Source organism: Taudactylus pleione, unplaced genomic scaffold (assembly GCF_031769625.1).
Source record: "Taudactylus pleione unplaced genomic scaffold, aTauple2 ptg000329l, whole genome shotgun sequence".
Taxonomy (NCBI): domain Eukaryota; kingdom Metazoa; phylum Chordata; class Amphibia; order Anura; family Myobatrachidae; genus Taudactylus; species Taudactylus pleione.
Genome location: NW_028284730.1, coordinates 465,432 through 485,454, shown reverse-complemented (window position 1 = coordinate 485,454; position 20,023 = coordinate 465,432). Strand labels below are relative to the sequence as shown.

Sequence of the window (20,023 nt, the reverse complement as noted above, 5' to 3'; positions counted from 1 at the left end):
AACCGCAGATGCACACAGAATATAGGCATGCCGCATATCATTTTAATCAGCAGAAGTTGCTTGTGTGTCCTATTCGCATTGCTGATCGTAAGATGCATTTGAAGGTAAAAAGTTGCACGAAAAATGCTCAGCTCTGCCGAGCCATGCCACGGCATGGTGTGACTAGAAGGGCTGTTTAACGCACAAGGATGTAAGATGTATGTGGACACATCTGAAATATTACTAGTAGCGTCTTTATTTCCTTTTTCAGGTGTCAGAGCGTCATTCCGGTGAGTCCGTGTTTCAGAGGCTCGGAACAGTTCTGTTCTTACCGTCATGCCAGCAAAGGTAACCTTCACAAATGGATTCACTGTAATCTTTGTAGGAGAGTGCAAATGGAAATTCTTGCCAGAGAAGGTCAGCAAAGAATGACTTTCTACAGATAGAAGATTGAGATAGGTGAGGTAGGGTCAAACAATTAAAGAGGGGGTTACAAAATGTACAAATGGAAGCAGGAGAAAGTGGGAATGTTATAGAAGAGATGGGGATGATTACAGTACATATGTTGCTATTCTGTTGCTGTATTTGGAGAACATCTAGTTACAATAGCAAGTTCCATCAACTTTCAGGTGCACTTTACTGACCAGATGGGGACAGCTCAATTAAACATTTTATATAATGGAACAGAAACAGGTGTATAATACTGAATTTTCAATATGCAAACAACTTAGTGAGAAGGGTTAAGGGAGTATGTACATCATCCTTCTGTATTGTGACAGGACACTTCACTACTTTGTTATGTTTAAGTGACACATATAAATGGAGCTCTCAGTTCAGCAAAGAGATAACAACTATCTGTATATAAATCTGTCAATAATATCTATCTAATAATTATATATTATTTACCATTTATGCGTCGACTTTTTGAAACAGTTGACCTATTAATTAACACTGTCAGCCTATTGCACGTTGACCATCTGGTGTCGACCTATTGCCTGTCGATCTTTACATACCCCATGCAGGAGCTCCAGCATTTTGAGGAAACTGTGTCAAAGATTTCAAGTATCCTATTGGTCACTACTCCAAACAATGAGGCCAGAGTGAGAACTTTTCAAGACAGAAACCAGACAATTGCTTGGCTTAAATGGGAAGCTAATGAATAAATATTCAAGAAGACTCTTCCACCAATAACAGAAGTGCCCCATAAGATTGAAACCTCATTCTTCCAGTCACTGCATACTCCCACCCACCCCTTCTGCTTAACCAATGACCACCACTTCTCATCTCTTATAATACCTCCTGGCCCCACAACTTCTCCTGTGCTGCTACCCACTACACTCCTTCTCTATATTAAACTCTCCACCAGACTCCATTACGGCTTTGGTGTGCTAATAATGCCGCCATAGGTTTCCACAATCTGAATAGTACACCTGAGACATGCTTCACTCTAACTGGGACCTGTGACAGGAAAAACCTGTTCAGTGGAAGATCCAAGAAGGACATGAAAAGGAGCAGGCCCTTATCCTTTGAATGTAATAACATGCACTTGCCTATGTCGAAGGAATTTGAGTACACCTCATTGAAGTCTTGGAAGACTTCTTTCTGGGGTGTAAGTCCCCAGAACACTGGTCTGAATCTTTTAATGCTTTCGCAAGAACTGTAGAACCCCCGAGGGACAAATGGAGCTTTTCCATTGAAAATTAGTTAACGTTGGTCTGTTCTGAAGGAACAGGGAACTCTTCCCAGGGTTTCCATGAGGGTTTCCTCACATTCAGACCCACAGATGGTCTTCAAAGAACAGGGAATGAAATATAAAGACTTCTTTGATGTGTTTTCCATTGAACAGGATATTTAATTATTATTACCAGTTATTTATATAGCGCACACATATTCTGCAGCGCTTTACAGAGAATATTTGGATAGATTACTATAGTCAAAGCTTTAACTACTGCTCTGGCAAAATTCAGGAGAAGAGACACAATTGTTACTATTGTACCAAAATGTAAATGACACCCCAGGTTAGATAAAAACGTTTACTGCTTTCACAGACTAAAAATAATTTGAATGCGCTTGCCTTTGGAACGCAGATAAAACAATTTTTAACTCTAAACTCCCTTTTCTCCTTTGTTAAGTATCATACTGACTAAATGGGGTCATGTAAATATAAAAATAAAGTACAACCCCCAACACAACAAAAACAGGATTTTGTCCTTAACGATAAATCCATTTCTCTGATCCCACAGAGGACATTGGAGCTAAGACACTGGGGCTATAGATGGTGGTAGAGTCGAGCCAAGCACTTTAAATTAATTTAGAATTGTGACTCGCTTCTCCCCTTCTATGCCCCATCAGCCTCAGTTAGAGAAACTGAGCCCGAGTGGAGACGGAGAGCAAGACAAGAGAGACGGAAAATAGAGGAGGAGGAACCCACCCTTAAACGGTCTGAACAGAAGAAACATTGTCAACACACTGCAGACAAACAACATGCAGTCACACAACTGGAACAGAACAATGGCAGATAAAGCATCACTGGGAGGGAGTCCAGAGTCTCCTGTGGAATCGGAAAAACTTAACTGTAAGTACCAAAATCCTGTTTTCTCTTTCAACCACTAGGGCAAGGGTTCCCAAACTTTTTCGAATCACGGCGCCCTAGAGTATCAGCATTTTTTCCAAGGCACTCCTTGGCCAAAAGTTGAGAAATTCAGCAAAAATTAAATGTAGTGAATTACGCTTATATGTCACCCTTAGGTCCACATATTCTTTAATTGGCAATCATTAGCACTGGTTTTGCCTATCACACTGACTAAAAATAATTTTATTTGGTACTGGACCACCAACCCGAGGCACCCCTGTAAGTACCATGAGGCACCTCAGGGTACCACGGCACACAGTTTGGGAACCACTGCACTAGGGGACACTGGAGCAAAGACACTGGGGAAGTCCAAAAGCTTCCCTCCTGGGTGGGAGAGTGCTGAGAAACCTGCAAAATCGTGGTATGCATAAATTAGCCACTGCTATGGCATACATGGCTTGACTGCTCACAGCATGCGACTAGGTTAGCAATTTCTGAATAAGGTCAGACCTGTTGTAATTGTGCGTGAGGGGACGATGTTACTCGATGTTCCCGAGGTATTACGGATGTGCGAAGGCAGTAATAGTGTAAAGGGATGTAAAATGTTTGAACATCTGTAACTTCTTATCCAGATGTTTACAAGCAGTAGCCAATGGTTCATATAATCAGAGAGAAGTAGGGAAAGTAAAAGCTAGTCTCTGTTTCCTACCGTATAATGTGGTGTCCTGAGACTCCGTCGGCTCAGAATACGAGATCTGAAGGACCTCACGGACTGCCAAGATAAGAGCTTCAATGCCCTGTGCACTTGCATCCGGTTCCTGCGAAAAATCCTCTATGCCTGATTCATCAGGTAACTCACCATCCTCCTTTTGTGAGGAGTGATCCACGTCTGATTCCTCCTCCGACTGAAGTACCGGCGGGAAGAGTCTCTTCTTAGATGGGCATTCTGCAGTGCTTTCTGTAGTTCTAGAAGAGGATCCCATGATCTGAACCAAACCGCTCAACCGGACAGGCTAATCCCTGAGCTCAGGTTGGTTCAGCTTAAGAAGAAGACAAAATATTAGTACTGAAACCTTCCCATGCGGATTCTCGTTCCCTATGGGAAGCTGCCAACTCAGTGGTCAAATCGGACATGACACCTGATAAGGTGACTATCCAAGGTGAAGTTATGGTTTGACTAGGATTAACCCCGTAGGGCCTGAACTCTCAGAATCACACAATGCCGGGCCTTCCGAGCAGGCATGTGAAAACTTCTTCTTGCACTTAATGCAAATAAACACTCTTATCAGAGGCTGCCATTGTATCTCTATGTGGAAAAACTGCAAAACACACACAAACACCCCACTGCCAGGTTGATAGGTGTGGGGGCGGGTGCGGACCCAGACACAAGCCGCTGTAAGCTAGGACGGGGCCCCAGAGTCTGATGACCATCTTCACGCTGCATACAGAGCTACCCTAGAGCCCCAGGGACTGGGACACTGGCCGCTGTAAGCCGTGGTGGGTCCCTCCTGGCAACTCTCACGTTGCAGGCAGACTGTTGCAGCCTGCAGTCTGCCTGTCCTCAATGTTACATGGAAGAAAAAAAATAAAAAAGTTAACAAAGGCTGGAGACAGCCTGATGTGTCACTGGCTCCCTCGGGCACATTTCTAAAACTGGGGCTGATGGGACATAGAGGGGGAGGAGCCAGTCACACTTCTAATTTAATTTAAAGAACCAGACTCATTTCTAATACCGTCTATACCTCCAGTGTCTTAGCTCCAGTGTCCCCTAGTGGATGAAGGAGAAATTATAAACTGATTACTTTGTAGATGCCTCAGTGAAAAACCTCATTGATTAGACTGCAATTTTTCCTCATTAGGAGACATATTCTACTTTATTTAATGTCATTAACCAGCATGGCTCTCACAGGCATATAAATCTGGTAAGGGCTTTGTGATTTGACTGTGGCTTTGTGATCCTCACTTGTTGGAAGGAGCTATGCATTGCAGATGGTTGTCAGAGATGGCTCTGGTATTGAGCCAAGGGGAGAATGATCTAGAATGTAGTATGGGTAGATTTAATCTAATTGTGTGAAATGCTTTAAATCAATGGTTTGTATTCCTGCTTAAACAGTGGCTTAATTGTTAACTGATCAATTGTAGGTTTGTATCACCAATGTAAGAGGCTTTGCATCACTGGCAATAGGTGCTGAGTAACATATTCTACATCTAAGCTAATTAGCTGTGAAAAAGGAATAAACTTCACTGCTCTTCCCCATATCATTATCTAGAAAATACCTGCACATGTTTCAGGTCAGGTGGTGACTATGACCATACGTAATTTAGCCCTAAAACTGTAGGGATCACATTGATAAACATCCCTTGCGCAATCTAGGTGGATAGTGTCCAGGTGATCAATGTCTAAGGCCAAGGACATAGGTGGGGATGATTGTATTAGAAGTCACAAAGGGGTTTAGTATCTCTTAGCCTCTCTCCTGGTATTTCAAAGGTGGAATATTTGCCTAGGGATATTTCCGACCACTCACCTGTGCTTTTATCGCTCAATATCTCCTTGGTACAAGGGGCCCGCTTCTGGAAACGTAACCCTTTTTGGTTAACCTTAATGGGTTAATTGAATTAATTGCTGCTTGGGAGGGGTTTAAATTCGTAACGCCTCCTGTCGTAATCCTACTATATTTTGTGACACCCTTAAAGCTGTTATCCGGGTTTCTTTATTAAATGAGTATCAGAAATTAAGGCATTTTACAGGAAGGAGGAGGTAAGTCTTGAACAACTACGTTGTCAGTTGGAAGCCCGTTATATTATGACTCATGCTGGCCATACACAGGGCGATTTGAAAACGTACAACACCTCGGTACGTTTCAAATTTAGCCCAATGCATCGCATGCTGCTGTGAATGGTAAACGATGCATCTTACAAGATGCTTTGGTTACCTATTTAACAGCATGACGGATCGCAGATCTTATGGTTTTTCCATAAGATCTACGATGCCAATGTAAGATGGCGGGGACGTGCATCGCAGTCGTACAGCATGCCAAACCACACACGATGTGCACGATTGATCGTTACAATTGATCGAAATCGTGCACATCGTCTAAAAAATCTTACCGTGTATGGCCAGCCTAAGGCTGTCCCTGATCGTATTTTGTGGTTGGAGGCTCAGAAGGAGTGGTCGGACTACCTCTTTGACATATCTAAACGTATGCTACTATTCTCCAAGCATATGCAGTATTCTCAGGCAGAGATAGGTGGCAGTTATTTAGCATTCTTGGCTAAGGAAGATGTTTGTAATAGGTCTGTCCCTGTTATTCTTAATTCTCAACGTACTCCCTGTTATGCTAGAGAGGATATTGCTGAAGTATTTTTTCAATATTATTCCTCTTTATATTCCTCTAGAGTTTCATATACCCATGCACAGCTTCAGGATTTTTTGGCACAGGTAACTTTACCATGCCTGATGCAGGAAGCTATTGAATTCCTTGAAGCTCCATTTTACATTAGAAGAGGTTGATGCAGCAGTCTCCTCATTCCCTGCTTTTAAAGCTCCTGGCTGTGATGGGATTCCTATAGAGGTTTATAAAAAATGTAAGGGATTGTTTATCCCGCATTTATTGGAAACTTTTAATGCTTTGATTGATTGGGACTCACTTCCTCCCTCTATGGCTGAGGCCATTATTATAGTATTGGCTAAACCAGGGAAAGATCCCACTTTGCCTGGGTCGTACCGTCCCATTTCCCTTTTATCTACCAATGTTAAAGTTTTGGCCAAAATACTGGCTGTGTGTTTAAATTCCGTAATCACATCTTTAATACACCCAAATCAAACGCGTTTTATGCCTAGGAAGTCCACGGTTCAGAATCTGCGCAGGTTTTTTTACCATTTGCAAAGGAGTGATCTTGTCGAGCTGGGGGCTGTGGTGGTGTCTCTTGATGCTGCCAAGGCCTTCGTTTCGGTTGAATGTGGTTATCTTTGGGAGTACGTACGTAAACTTTCATTTGGTCCTCGTTTTATCTACTGGATTCAGTTACTGTACTCTTCCCCGGCAGCCCGTTGTTTCGATTAATGGTTATACTACGGCCCCTTTTCCCCTTGCTAGAGGGACTCGCCAGGGGTGCCCTCTATCTCCTGCCCTATTTGCGCTTGCTATTGAGCCCCTGGCGTGTGTGTTATGTACTGCTCCTGGTATTCGTGGTCTTGGAACCGGAGCAACAAGTGATGTTGTGGCCTTATACGCTGATGATATGCTTTTATTTTTGGGGGATGCCCAGGCTTCTTTGGATACGATGCTGGGAATAGTTAATACATTTGGTGGTTCTGCAGGTTTGCTCATTAATTGGGACAAATCTAATATATTTCCTATTTCTAGTCTCCCTATAATTAATTACTTCTCATGCCCACTTCAGTGGACTCTACGTTTTAAGTATTTGGGAGTCTGGATCATAACTCAGTCTACAGACTATGTTTCTCATAATATAGACCCCGTTCTTCCAATTTTAAATTGAAGGTTCATTTATGGAAGAGATTGCCCCTTACCGTTATGGGACGCATTAATCTTTTTAAAATGTCAATTCAGCCCAAATGTTTATATCTTTTACAGCATTCTCCATTCTATATTCCTAAAAAAGTTTTTTTGAGTATTGAGAGTATTTTATCTTCATTTATTTGGGGTGACAAACCTGCACGAGTGGCCATTAAAACTTTGTTTAAACCAAGGCTTCGGGTGGTTAAGGTCTCCCCAATTTCCGTCTGTACTATATACTGACCATACGCTACTTGGTTTTCTAGCCGAGCGGACGGGGTCCTCTATTTCTCCTTTGCAATTTCTTCTTTCAGGTATCTCTGTCTCCGGTCTTCCTTCGCTACTCCGCCAGGCCCTTTTGGTGTGGCGTTATGCGCATACTTTATTTGGAAGGTTTTTGATGAGGACTCCCCTTTATGGTTTAATAAATCATATCCCGAACTGTCTAAACTCTCATCTGATAACATTTGGAGATTGGGTGGGGTCTCTTCCTTGGGTCAATTATATGCAGAGGGTTTTTTTAAATCCTTTTTAGTCTGAGTTCGGTTTCTCTAACACGGCATTTTATAGAGATTTACAACTGAGACATGCAGTCCAGGCTCAATTTGGTAATTTTTCCCCAAGGTTATCCCCTTCCCCGATTAAATCACTGGCATCTTGTTTGGGTTCTAGGGGTCAAATCTCCACTGTTTATGCTAGCCTTAATACTCATTTTATGCCAGATTTGTTAGATCCTCTTAAGCTTAAATGGGAAGTTGATCTGGGTTCTATTTCTGATGAACAAGGAGTTAAAAAGATCCGCACAGACTCCTAATACTCCATCATAATATTGTGATATTGCCCTACCCCTTGGAAATTCCTGACAATTATATTAGTTCTCATCAAGGGGGGTGCACCCAGGAATAAATGAATATCCACAAAAGAAAAAAGAGAAAAAGTATTCCTATTACGGGGCACTCACAGACACACACTTAAATGTTATTAATTTTATCTAATCATCAAACATTACAAGAATAATGACCCATAAGTTTAAAACATAACTTTTAATCAATCCTTAGATTGGATGCAGCGAATTATATTTTTATTTATTTTTAATTTATATATAAAAAACACACTATGATCATTGGTACCACCTTGTAAAAATAATCCTATATCGGTCGGACTAACTACATCAGATTCAGTGTAGTTCCATGTCTCCTATGGGTGTCTGTAGAAAACCGACATGTGTAATAATAATAATGATATACACAATCTGTCTATTGAATAAAATCCAATATAAGTATGTCAATCCTAATAATCAATCATCAAAGATGGGGGATTGATATCAATCCACTGTTATATTTGTAGGATGCTATGTGGATATATAGTGTCTATATTACTGATGTACCTTAATAGGCTGATGAACCGATTACCATCCTCTAGTTGCAAACACGCTAGTTGATATTATGTTAAGTATTTATTTCAGCAGCAACAAAAGATACTATTCATTGTATCAACTGTCCTTCAAGTTCGCAGAATCAATAATCTGGATATAGTGTATCTAATTGTATTACCATCCCACTATAATTATATATCTCCTCTCATTCCCTTGTTACGGGTAAAATAACACCTGCATTACCCTCAGTCCTAATTAATGGATATATCAAGGGCTGTTTAATGTGGATGTCAGTAATACAAAATTATTACACAAACGTTATCAATATAGGTTAATAAACCGCTTGTTGATCCCTAGTTGTAAGGAAGCAGATTAATACTGCATTTTATATTCACTGCTGCAGCTAAATACTGGATCGTTGTCTCATGCTAAATTTTATTAGGCATATAATTGTTAACATGGGGTACCATTCATATCAGCTGTGTCCACTATCCTTAGTTTTACTATGGATCAAATACGGATATCAGTAATATAGATTCTTACACAGATGATGTTTATAGAGATGTAACTTTCACATAAACAGCTGATGTTACTGTAATCACTAATGCGGGTATCGTTATCTCACTATGCATTCAGTCATTCAAAACTTAATATATGACACAAATGTCTCTAAAATAATACTGAATGCCGGGTCACACGCGCCCGCTAATAAATGTCTAGTAGTCTAACAGACGCCCATTGCTATTTACAACATATTAAATCGTGGTCATGACATAGATCTACACACTACACACGCCGAGCAGCGTGTATCGCGTGTCTCCTCCTGACGCGCGTTTCGCTGTGTGGCTTACTCATAGGAGCAACCCGTACACCGGGTTGTGGGATCCTATATTCATAGTTCCCTCCAATTGGCTTCCTCCATCCTGACTGATAGAGCTATCAGCCAATCATCTTATCCTGTCAGCAATCTTATTGGTTAACATCAGGTAATAATGATTTTAGCAGAGAATCGGAGTGTCCTCACTGATTGACAGAGACTACAACCTATAAGTTAGAACGGTCATTAAATCATTAGGTCAGTATTCATCCTGGATCAAACAAAAGGTGATTTCATATTAAACCTACTGAGATGATGAGAATATCAAGAATTGACCATTCTCACAATGTATTGTCACCCTTAATTCAGAGAGTCATTATTCGTAATAATATTAATATATTGATATTTGTACCTAATACTCAATGATACAGTTGATAATTCATCACACAAATTTATATTCACCAAAAAACATATACTATAACTATCATAAATCTGCAGCTTGTGAAGTAAATAAGCCAATAATATTCATAATATATACTAATATAAAACCTACTACAAATAATAAAAAATAATTACATTAACAGTGATAAATTATTGATGTTATATATTACCTAGTGTTCATAATTTAAATTAATTACCCAGCTGTGATATATAATACACATATATAAATATACTGCATAAATATCCCAATAATGCATAATTAAATAGTAAATTATCAATCATACTCAGTTGGATGTATTGGGCAGAGGATTAACCTTCTCTCCAGATAGGAATTTTGACCGCTTTAAATGCAAAAAAGACTTGAATCTATTTGGAAGGAAATTACTTCTTGCCAAATTTTATTCTTCCAGCACAAACTGTGATGATCTACCACTAACTATAACATCTTTAGAAACAAATGCTGTGGAATCTGAGAAATCTAATTTTGGATTTTCCTCAGAAGAAATAGAGGCAATCAACACATTAGAAGAACTAGCTGAAGAGACAAATATAACAGGTGGTCAGACTAGACCAATTTGCAAAAGAAAGGGAACCTTTTTTCCACAACTAGGTATATGCCCGGTGGTAGGCACTTTTTTAGATCCTGTATCAAGAGATTTTGATGAACTAATGAAAAATGTTAATTGGCGAAGGAGTACCAACCTAAGTAGAAAAGAGAGTTTGGCCCTCAAGGATATTCAAACATGGGATGATGTAATTATAAAGCCATCTGACAAGGGGGGTAACGTGGTACTGTGGGCAAATCATCTCAGTAGGTTTAATATGAAATCACCTTTTGTTTGATCCAGGATGAATACTGACCTAATGATTTAATGACAGTTCTAACTTATAGGTTGTAGTCTCTGTCAATCAGTGAGGACACTCCGATTCTCTGCTAAAAATCATTATTACCTGATGTTAACCAATAAGATTGCTGACAGGATAAGATGATTGGCTGATAGCTCTATCAGTCAGGATGGAGGAAGCCAATTGGAGGGAACTATGAATATAGGATCCCACAACCCGGTGTACGGGTTGCTCCTATGACTAAGCCACACAGCGAAACGTGCGTCAGGAGGAGACACGCGATACACGCTGCTCGGCGTGTGTAGTGTGTAGATCTATGTCATGACCACGATTTAATATGTTGTAAATAGCAATGGGCGTCTGTTAGACTACTAGACATTAACGGGCGCGTGTGACCAGGCATTCAGTATTATTTTAGAGACATTTGTGTCATATATTAAGTTTTGAATGACTGAATGCATAGTGAGATAACAACGATACCCGCATTAGTGATTACAGTAACATCAGCTGTTTATGTGAAAGTTACATCTCTATAAACATCATCTGTGTAAGAATCTATATTACTGATATCCGTATTTGATCCATAGTAAAACTAAGGATAGTGGACACAGCTGATATGAATGGTACCCCATGTTAACCTATTCAATTATATGCCTAATAAAATTTAGCATGAGACAACGATCCAGTATTTAGCTGCAGCAGTGAATATAAAATGCAGTATTAATCTGCTTCCTTACAACTAGGGATCAACAAGCGGTTTATTAACCTATATTGATAACGTTTGTGTAATAATTTTGTATTACTGACATCCACATTAAACAGCCCTTGATATATCCATTAATTAGGACTGAGGGTAATGCAGGTGTTATTTTACCCGTAACAAGGGAATGAGAGGAGATATATAATTATAGTGGGATGGTAATACAATTAGATACACTATATCCAGATCATTGATTCTGCGAACTTGAAGGACAGTTGATACAATGAATAGTATCTTTTGTTGCTGCTGAAATAAATACTTAACATAATATCAACTAGCGTGTTTGCAACTAGAGGATGGTAATCGGTTCATCAGCCTATTAAGGCACATCAGTAATATAGACACTATATATCCACATAGCATCCTACAAATATAACAGTGGATTGATATCAATCCCCCATCTTTGATGATTGATTATTAGGATTGACATACTTATATTGGATTTTATTCAATAGACAGATTGTGTATATCATTATTATTATTACACATGTCGGTTTTCTACAGACGCCCATAGGAGACATGGAACTACACTGAATCTGATGTAGTTAGTCCGACCGATATAGGATTATTTTTACAAGGTGGTACCATAGATCATAGTGTGTTTTTTATATATAAATTAAAAATAAATAAAAATATAATTCGCTGCATCCAATCTAAGGATTGATTAAAAGTTATGTTTTAAACTTATGGGTCATTATTCTTGTAATGTTTGATGATTAGATAAAATTAATAACATTTAAGTGTGTGTCTGTAAGTGCCCTGTAATAGGAATACTTTTTCTCTTTTTTCTTTTGTTCTATTTCTGATGATCAAGAGCTGCAAATCGTAGGTTCTTTTAAGTTTACTTCTCCATGTGTTAGGTATCAGCAGGTTTTTTTCTATGTTTTACACAGAGTGTATCATACCCCACTTGCTTTATGGCAGGCTGGTTTGAGGACTGATGCTAATTGCCCAAAATGTGGTGCACTGAATTCCGGTTTGGGATTGTCCAGTAGCGTTTCCTTTTTGGTCTCAGATTTGGGATGATATCAGATCAACAGCTTCCTCTCTCCCTCCGTTAGACCCTAGGTTATGTCTGTTCGGCCTTGACTTGGAGGAAACGCACTCCCTAATGCTATACCGGTACACTTTGTGTCTTACTACCCTGGCGAAGGTTATTGTAGTTGGAACTTGGTTTGCAGCAGACCCTCTCACATTTTTAAATGGAGAGTTCTAGTCAATGATGTTACCAATCACGAAAGATATATATTTAAAAATCGTAACTCCATGCCGCAGTATCACAAGAAGTGGGATAGATAGAGATTGTAAGCTTGCGAGCAGGGCCCTCTTACCCTTATGTATGTCATGTATGTATGTATGTGTTTTACAACCCAGTATAATGTTAATGTTGATTCAAATTGTAAAGCGCGACGGAATTTGCTGCGCTATATTAGAAACTGTTAATAAATATAGAAATAAATAAATAAATGGTGTATTTCCAGACTGGGGAAGGGTACTGATAATTTGTCAGATCCTTAAGGTAATTAATTTGTTCAGTTAAACTTACAAAAATGCAAACTATGTTTTCTGTCATAAGTGCTATTTTTCGCAGTTTGTTATACCAGTAGTCAATACCGTTATATTTGTATGTTTTTATATTTATTTTGTTTGTAACTCCAGAACGATTTTTTAGGGGGATTTTGTTTACGCTAATTTGGCTGTAATGGAGTGTGTCTAGGGTTGTCCAGCTTTTGTACTTTAATCTATGTGTTGTTTACTTTGATGACTTTTTTGTTTTTGTTTTGCTTTCTTTACTTGTATAAGAAAAATAAGAAAATAATAAATAAAATTACTGGATTAAAAAAAAAAAGAAGTCACAAAGGGGCAGGAGCTGGTATATTATATAGGAGAAGAGGAGTCAGTAGAGCTGGTATATTATAGAGGAGAGAAGGGGTCAGTGAGCTGGTATATCATAGAGGAGGGGATCAGTTAGGTTTGTCACAGAGCCCTGCCTCAGCAAGTTGGAACTTATCAAAACATCTGTGTGTCCCCCTAATTTTGAAGGAGACAACATTTCGGAGCACAGTTACTTTTTGGGGGTAATTCAGTTATCAATTAATTAGCCTTTTCCCCGCGAGGTAAACACTGGGTCAACATGCACTAACCCAATGATTCAATGTAAAATGTGGAATCAATGGGTTTCCATATGCATTAAAAGGCAATATCTGCATTTTAAAACAGATTTTTCCTCGCTGCGCCAGAGGCTGAGAGGAAAAGTCCTGCCTCTGGTACTTAGCATGCGAGGTTCCCGCAGCTATATGAATTCCCCCCTTATCGTCTGCATTGGCCTAACTTTACATATATATATTTTTTAGTTGTTACAAGAGTGTATATTATTTGCAATCGAACCCTATAGGGCCATAAGAAACATTAAGTAAACTTGGTTCCAGCTTTCATTCCCCAGTAAGGATGATGAGAGGATTATACAAGATATCACTCACTTTGTGGAATGTCCTCCCCGCTAAGAATCTTCACACGTACACTGGCGACATGAGAGTGGACTAAAGAATAAGTGAGCAGGTTGGATTCAACATCATCGTTAGACCTGTTTTGATCTGCTACCTGAAAATTGCAAACTATACTCATAACATCATCACTTCAAAAACACACCATAGGCATTGTTCTCAAGCCGTAACACAAAAATGATGAAGAGCTCCAAAACTGAAAGCTTGAACCATAAGTAAAACATTTTATTTGGTGAATAAAATCCAAGACTAAATTTCAGACTGTCCTTCTGCATATACTGTATACAATAGAAGTAATACAGGTTGAGTCTCCCATATCCAAATATTCCGAAATATAGAATATTTTTAGCATGACTGAGAAAGAAACCTTTGCTTTCTGATGGTTCAGTGTACACAAACATTTTTTTAAAGCACAAAATTATTAAAATATAGTAAAAAATAACCTTCAGGCTGTTTGTATAAGGTGTATATGAAACATAAATGAATCTCATGTATGTACACAAACTTTTTTTGATGCACAAAATTATAAAAAATATTGTATAAAATGACCTGCAGGCTGTGTGTATAAGGTGTATATAGAACATAAATGCATTCGGTGTTTAGATTTGGGCCCCATTCCCAAGATATCTCATTATGGTATGCAATTATTTGAAAATACGGAATATTCCGATATCCAAAATACCCCTGGTCCCAAGCATTTTGGATCTGGGAGACTCAACCTGTATTTTCTAACTGCAAAATTCAGCATATTATTTTAACTCAAATATGCTTGATTGTGATTTGCGTTCACCGACAGACTTCCTGGTGGTGCACACATGCAGATGCTTTGCATGGCTACTCATGGGATTGCAGGCTGGAATAAAGCTGTTTGTGCCTCCAAAAGTAAAGTCATAGCTAGGTACACACTGTCCAATTTTTTTTGATCGGGAAGACAAACAGGGCGATTTTTCGGTACATTGAAAATCCCAACATCTGTCCTACACATTATGCAATTTTTTATTAGAAACTACCGATCATCCACCACACCACACGCCCACATGGTGATAGGAAAACATAGGAAATATGGGCAGATTATTGAGAATGCACACACTGCTTGATATCAGAAAAATAAATGCCAAGTTTTTCGATCTTGACCGACAGACTTTGGGTATGCTAATGGTAATGAGACTGATACTACTGTTGGTATTCTAATAGCAATGAGACTGATACTACTGTTGGTGTGTTAACAGCAATGAGACTGATAATACTGTTGATATGTTAATTGCTATCAGACTGTTGATATGCTAATTGCAGTCAGAATGTTGATAGGATAATATGCTAATATCAACAGTCTGATTGCAATTAGTACATCAATATTAGTATCAGTCTCACTGTTAGCAAACCAACAGTAGTATCAGTCTATTTATTATTATCCTTTATTTATATGGCGCCACAAGGGTTCCACAGTGCCTCACAAAGTACATAAACAAATAAGCAAACAATAAAATAGCGACTTAAGCTGGGGACACACTGACAGATACATTGGCCGATCAATTTATCGGCCAATATATCTGCTGGCCATCGGCCAGTGTGTACCCGTGATATGTCGGTGAACGTCGGCGTTCACTGACACATCGCATTGGCTGTGCTGCACAGCCGATGGACAGATATGGCCCCCCCCATCTGCCGGAACACGCCCCTGACATGTCCCCTGGCCGCCGGGACCTGCGGGCAGACACAGAGAATGGTTGTTCAGTGTGTACAAACAACCATCATCTGCAGATCACCCGATCTGCAGATATATCTGTATAGTGTGTACCCACCTTTACAGTACAAAACAATGCAGAACATGGACATAGTTTATAAACAAAGCTGCAATAGCGATCACAACACTCAAAAGCACACAGGGCATCAGCAACCAAGTGTTAGGTGACCTTGTGGGGAGTTTGGAGTAGGTGATCGTATGAGTAAGGGAAGGAGAAGCACATGAGGGACGAGGGCCCTGCTAGTGAGAGCTTACATTCTAAAGGGAAGGGGCAGACAGACAGGGGCGACACAGATGGGGTAGACATTGAGGAAGAAGCATTGCTATTAGCATACCAACAGTAGTATCAGCCTCATTACTATTAGCATATCAACAGTAGTATAACATGAGTTGCTTTAGGAAGGTTGCAGGAACATGAAATCCATGTTTACTTAAGATAAAATAACAAACGGACAATAGCATTTTACATTTAAGCCAAGGCCTATACTATTTACCACCTATTACATTTTGGTAGTGAAAAAAAAAACATGTATTTTTGTGACAAAAACAAAACTTATAGCAACTTTTGTTATTAACGGACGTGTTTAGACACATAGAATGCCATTGATTGACATAAAGGCATAGACACGAAGCTGCATAAGACTCTTACCGGGGCAGAAGCACCAGCTACTAGAACAAACAGGCTGACTTTCAGATAACCTCTCACCCCAGAGTTCACATTGTCTGGTTCATACAGACTCAGCCATTTTCTCATGATAGCATGACCTGTGAATACAGCAGTAAACAAACTAATGATGGCAAATTAAATATAGCTTTACGGCTTCTAAGACAAGTGATGGATGTACTGATATTTATTTTTACATTTTTCTATAACTTCATTTGCAAATGGCTTGAACATATATATGTGCACTGTAGCTGAGCAAAGGATATCTTTAGATGCATTAGCAGACGCACCATCAAAGCTTGTACCAACCCTATGGCAAGTGCAAATTCTCTGTGTGCATATGGACTCCTCTGTGAGCAATTCTGGGTCTCTTTACACACCCACAATCAGCGAAACTCCATTAACATGCCCATAAGACAGACCAGCTCTCTGTCTCTGCTTAGACACCACCTAGGAATGGGCAAAATATTTCCTAAACATTTCTAAGACTACATATCTCCCGTGCACATCAAACGCAACTGCAACTCTGTGAGTGTGGACTCTGGGCACATGTGTGCTTGGAAGCTACTGATAAGCACATACACTAAAATATCAATTTTTTTTATGCAACCATGATACATTAATAAAAAAATAAATAAATATATATATATATATATATATATATATATATATAAATCCATAACATTAAAACTACCTGCCTAATATTGTGTAGCTCTGACTCAACGAGGCATGGACTCAGGTCCTGGTTCAGAGATTTACGCCAATGCAATCTCAGCTACGATCTCTTACAGACCGCAATAGTGATAAAATGCTAATTTTACAAAAGCTACCCAAGCATAGGGACACCCACAGCTGCCTTCTCATATCCATCCGATGACATGCAACAGCGTAAACATCGGTAACATCGGGCAGTCAAGTAGCTTGTAAGTCAAGTCTGACCTGCCTCAAACACTGCGTTTCTCCAGACATGCTGAGAGCTCTCATGCTGCGAAGAAGATCGCAATAGCTAATTTATGCATGCACAATTTAAACGGTCATACATGCCTGCGTTTCTCTAACAACCCCCCCCCCATTACCTCCCCCAAACGCTGACTACTTGTCACTCACTTTGCGAGTGAATTCTCTGTGCGAGCGTAATCGCAATACAATTACTTAGCGTGCGCAGCACAGCATTCGTGCATGCACAATGGTTAACAATTCCTCAATCTGTGTAAATATCGGCATTGCGTAAATCTCGGAATCAGGCCCTCGGTCCTGTAACAAGGCACCTGGGAGCTCTGTGCTGCACTCGTCCCGAGTGGCGACCACACCATCATAACCCCACACCCCCAGGGAGTGGGTAGTCGGGAGACCTGTACCGGTTAAATAGGGTGCAGTTCGGACTGTCCTAAGGGGTCCGAGCGGCACTACAGCTCCCACGGCACTGTGGAAAACCTCATGATGTCCCTCCCCAAACAGTGCAGAAGCTGGGAAGATGGAACAGGGTGCATGTTGCGGCGGCAGGTGAGTATGGCTGGTACCGTCCCTCCCATCCTGTGCGACAGGGAATGGGTAGGTAATCCTGGTGGGATGCCGGCAGTCAGAAGACAAACCGCGGCATCCCAATGTCTAAAATAACGACAGGTGCCTGTAAGTATACTAACCCCCCCCCTCTCCCGCCCCCTGTGGTGCATAACCCTAACCTCCCCCCAGTAGTGCCTAACCCTAACCTTCCCTCGGTGGTGTCTAACCCTTACCTCCCCCCCAGTAGTGCCTAACCCTAATTTCCCCTCAGTGGTGCCTAACCCCCTCCCCATAAGATAACCCTAACCCTCCCTGGTGGGTGCCTAACCCTAACCCCCCAATCCCTGGCCTAAACCTAACGCTAACCTAGATACTTACCTTCGGGATGATGGCAGTCAGGATGCCAACGTCAGTATGTTGATCCTCTTCTAGATATCGGTGTCGGCATTCTGACGGGCGTCGGGATTCCGGCGATAGTATATCGAGGTCCAGGATCCCATCCGCTGGCATTCTGAACGCATCCCGTGTGACGGCACCAGGCGCACTGCCCTCCTTACAGCCTGCATGAACTCCACAAGACCTTTGAAGGTGTCCTGTAGTATCTGGCACCAAGACATTAGCAGCAGATCTTTTAAGTCCTGTAAGTTACAAGGTGGGTCCTCCACGGCCAAGTCAACACCTTGAACTCTTTGTCATGTTACTTAAACCATTCCTAAGCATTTTTTGCAGTGTGGCAGGGCGTATTATCCTACTGAAAGAAGCCACTGCTATCAGGGAATACTGTTGCCAAGAAGAGGTGTAATTGGTCTACAACAATGTTTAGGCAGGTGGTACGTGTCAAAGTAACATCAACATGAATGCCAGGACCCAAGGTTTTCCCAGCAGAACATTGCACAGAACATCACACTGTCTCTGCTGGCTTTTTTTCTTCCCATAGTGCATCCTGGTGCCATTTCTACCCTAAATAAATGACGCACATGTACCAGCCGTCCACATGATTTAAAAGAATATGTGATTCATCAAACCAGGCCTCCTCCTTCTATTGCTTCATGTCCTAGTTCTGATGCTCAAGTGCCCATTGTAGGCTCTTTTGGCATGGGCACTCTGACAAGTCTTCCGCTACGCAGCCCCATATGCAGCAAGCTGCAATAGACTGTTTGTTCTGACACCTTTCTATAATAGCTAGCATCAACTTTTTACCAATTTGTGCTACAGTAGCTCTTTTGTGGGATAGGACCAGATGGGCTAGCTTTTGCATTTCAATGAGCCACTGCAAAACATGGAACACCTCAAAAGACCTGTTGTTTTGGAGATGCTCTGATCCAGTCGTCTAGCCATCACAATTTGGACCTTGTCAAAGTTGCTCAGATCCTTATGCTTGACCATTTTTCATGCTTTCAACACATCAACTTGAAGAAATGAGTGTTCACTTGCTGCCTAATATTTCCCACCCCTTGACAGGTGCCATTATAACAAGATAATCAATGTTATTCACTTCACCTGTCAGTGGTTATAATGATATGGCTGATCGATGCATATTTTCCATTTCAATGTTTCCATTTATGAGTAATCCCATCAATCCCATCATGTCATGGTGGCAATTGCATTATGCCCACTACATACCTGCAGCATTATACACACTTCCAATGTTCATCTGAGAAAAACAAATATATATATTATTATTATTTTGAAACTAAGCATCAACTGCAGAGAAAATTTGCAAATATTTTACTAGACTTACTAGAGTTCAATATATATAAATATATATATATATATGTTTATATCTATATATCTATATATATATAGTGATAGAAGCACTGGAGAAGTGTGGAATGGCTTATATGTATGTCCTAGGATCCTGTCATATGTTTTCTGAAACCCCCAGGAGAAGTCTGTTTGGGAAAAACATACTAGAAATGTCGGCTTTAGAGAAAAGCCGGTTTGGGTCCAGGGGGTGTGGATGTGAGGAGAGGGAGGGCTCCATCCACAGGCCACTCCAGGTTTTGGGCCTTTCAGCCTGGTAACAGGCTCATTAGGGCTTGCAGCTGGTAATGGCTAATATAATCTAGGTTTGTTTGTGGCTGAGTGTCTCACATCTGGGAGAGCAGGCAGACAAGCCTGTTCAGAGACACTTGGTTATTTTCCTTGTAAGTACTGTGCACATGTTTTGTTGGTGGTGAGGGCAATAGGCCCTACCATTATTATAGAGAGGGAATCTGCTGTGTAGCTAGTGCCCAGCCGGGCTAGAACTTATGATTATGTTTTGTTTATATTCATTTGGCACAATAAAGACTGGAG

The 20,023-nt window shown here is 40.4% G+C and overlaps 1 protein-coding gene across 1 annotated transcript in view; it reads right to left on the bottom strand.

Moving 5' to 3' along the window:
• FER1L5 (fer-1 like family member 5) overlaps nt 1–20,023 on the bottom strand; it is a 308,173-nt gene that overhangs the window by 225,627 nt on the left and 62,523 nt on the right. Inside the window, exons 11-14 of the mRNA XM_088443273.1 lie at nt 19,349–19,379; nt 16,208–16,323; nt 13,791–13,911; nt 312–415 (exon numbers count right to left, since the gene is read on the bottom strand). Of these exons, the coding sequence (XP_088299399.1) occupies nt 312–415; nt 13,791–13,911; nt 16,208–16,323; nt 19,349–19,379 (372 nt within the window). The remainder of the gene's footprint in view (nt 1–311; nt 416–13,790; nt 13,912–16,207; nt 16,324–19,348; nt 19,380–20,023) is intronic.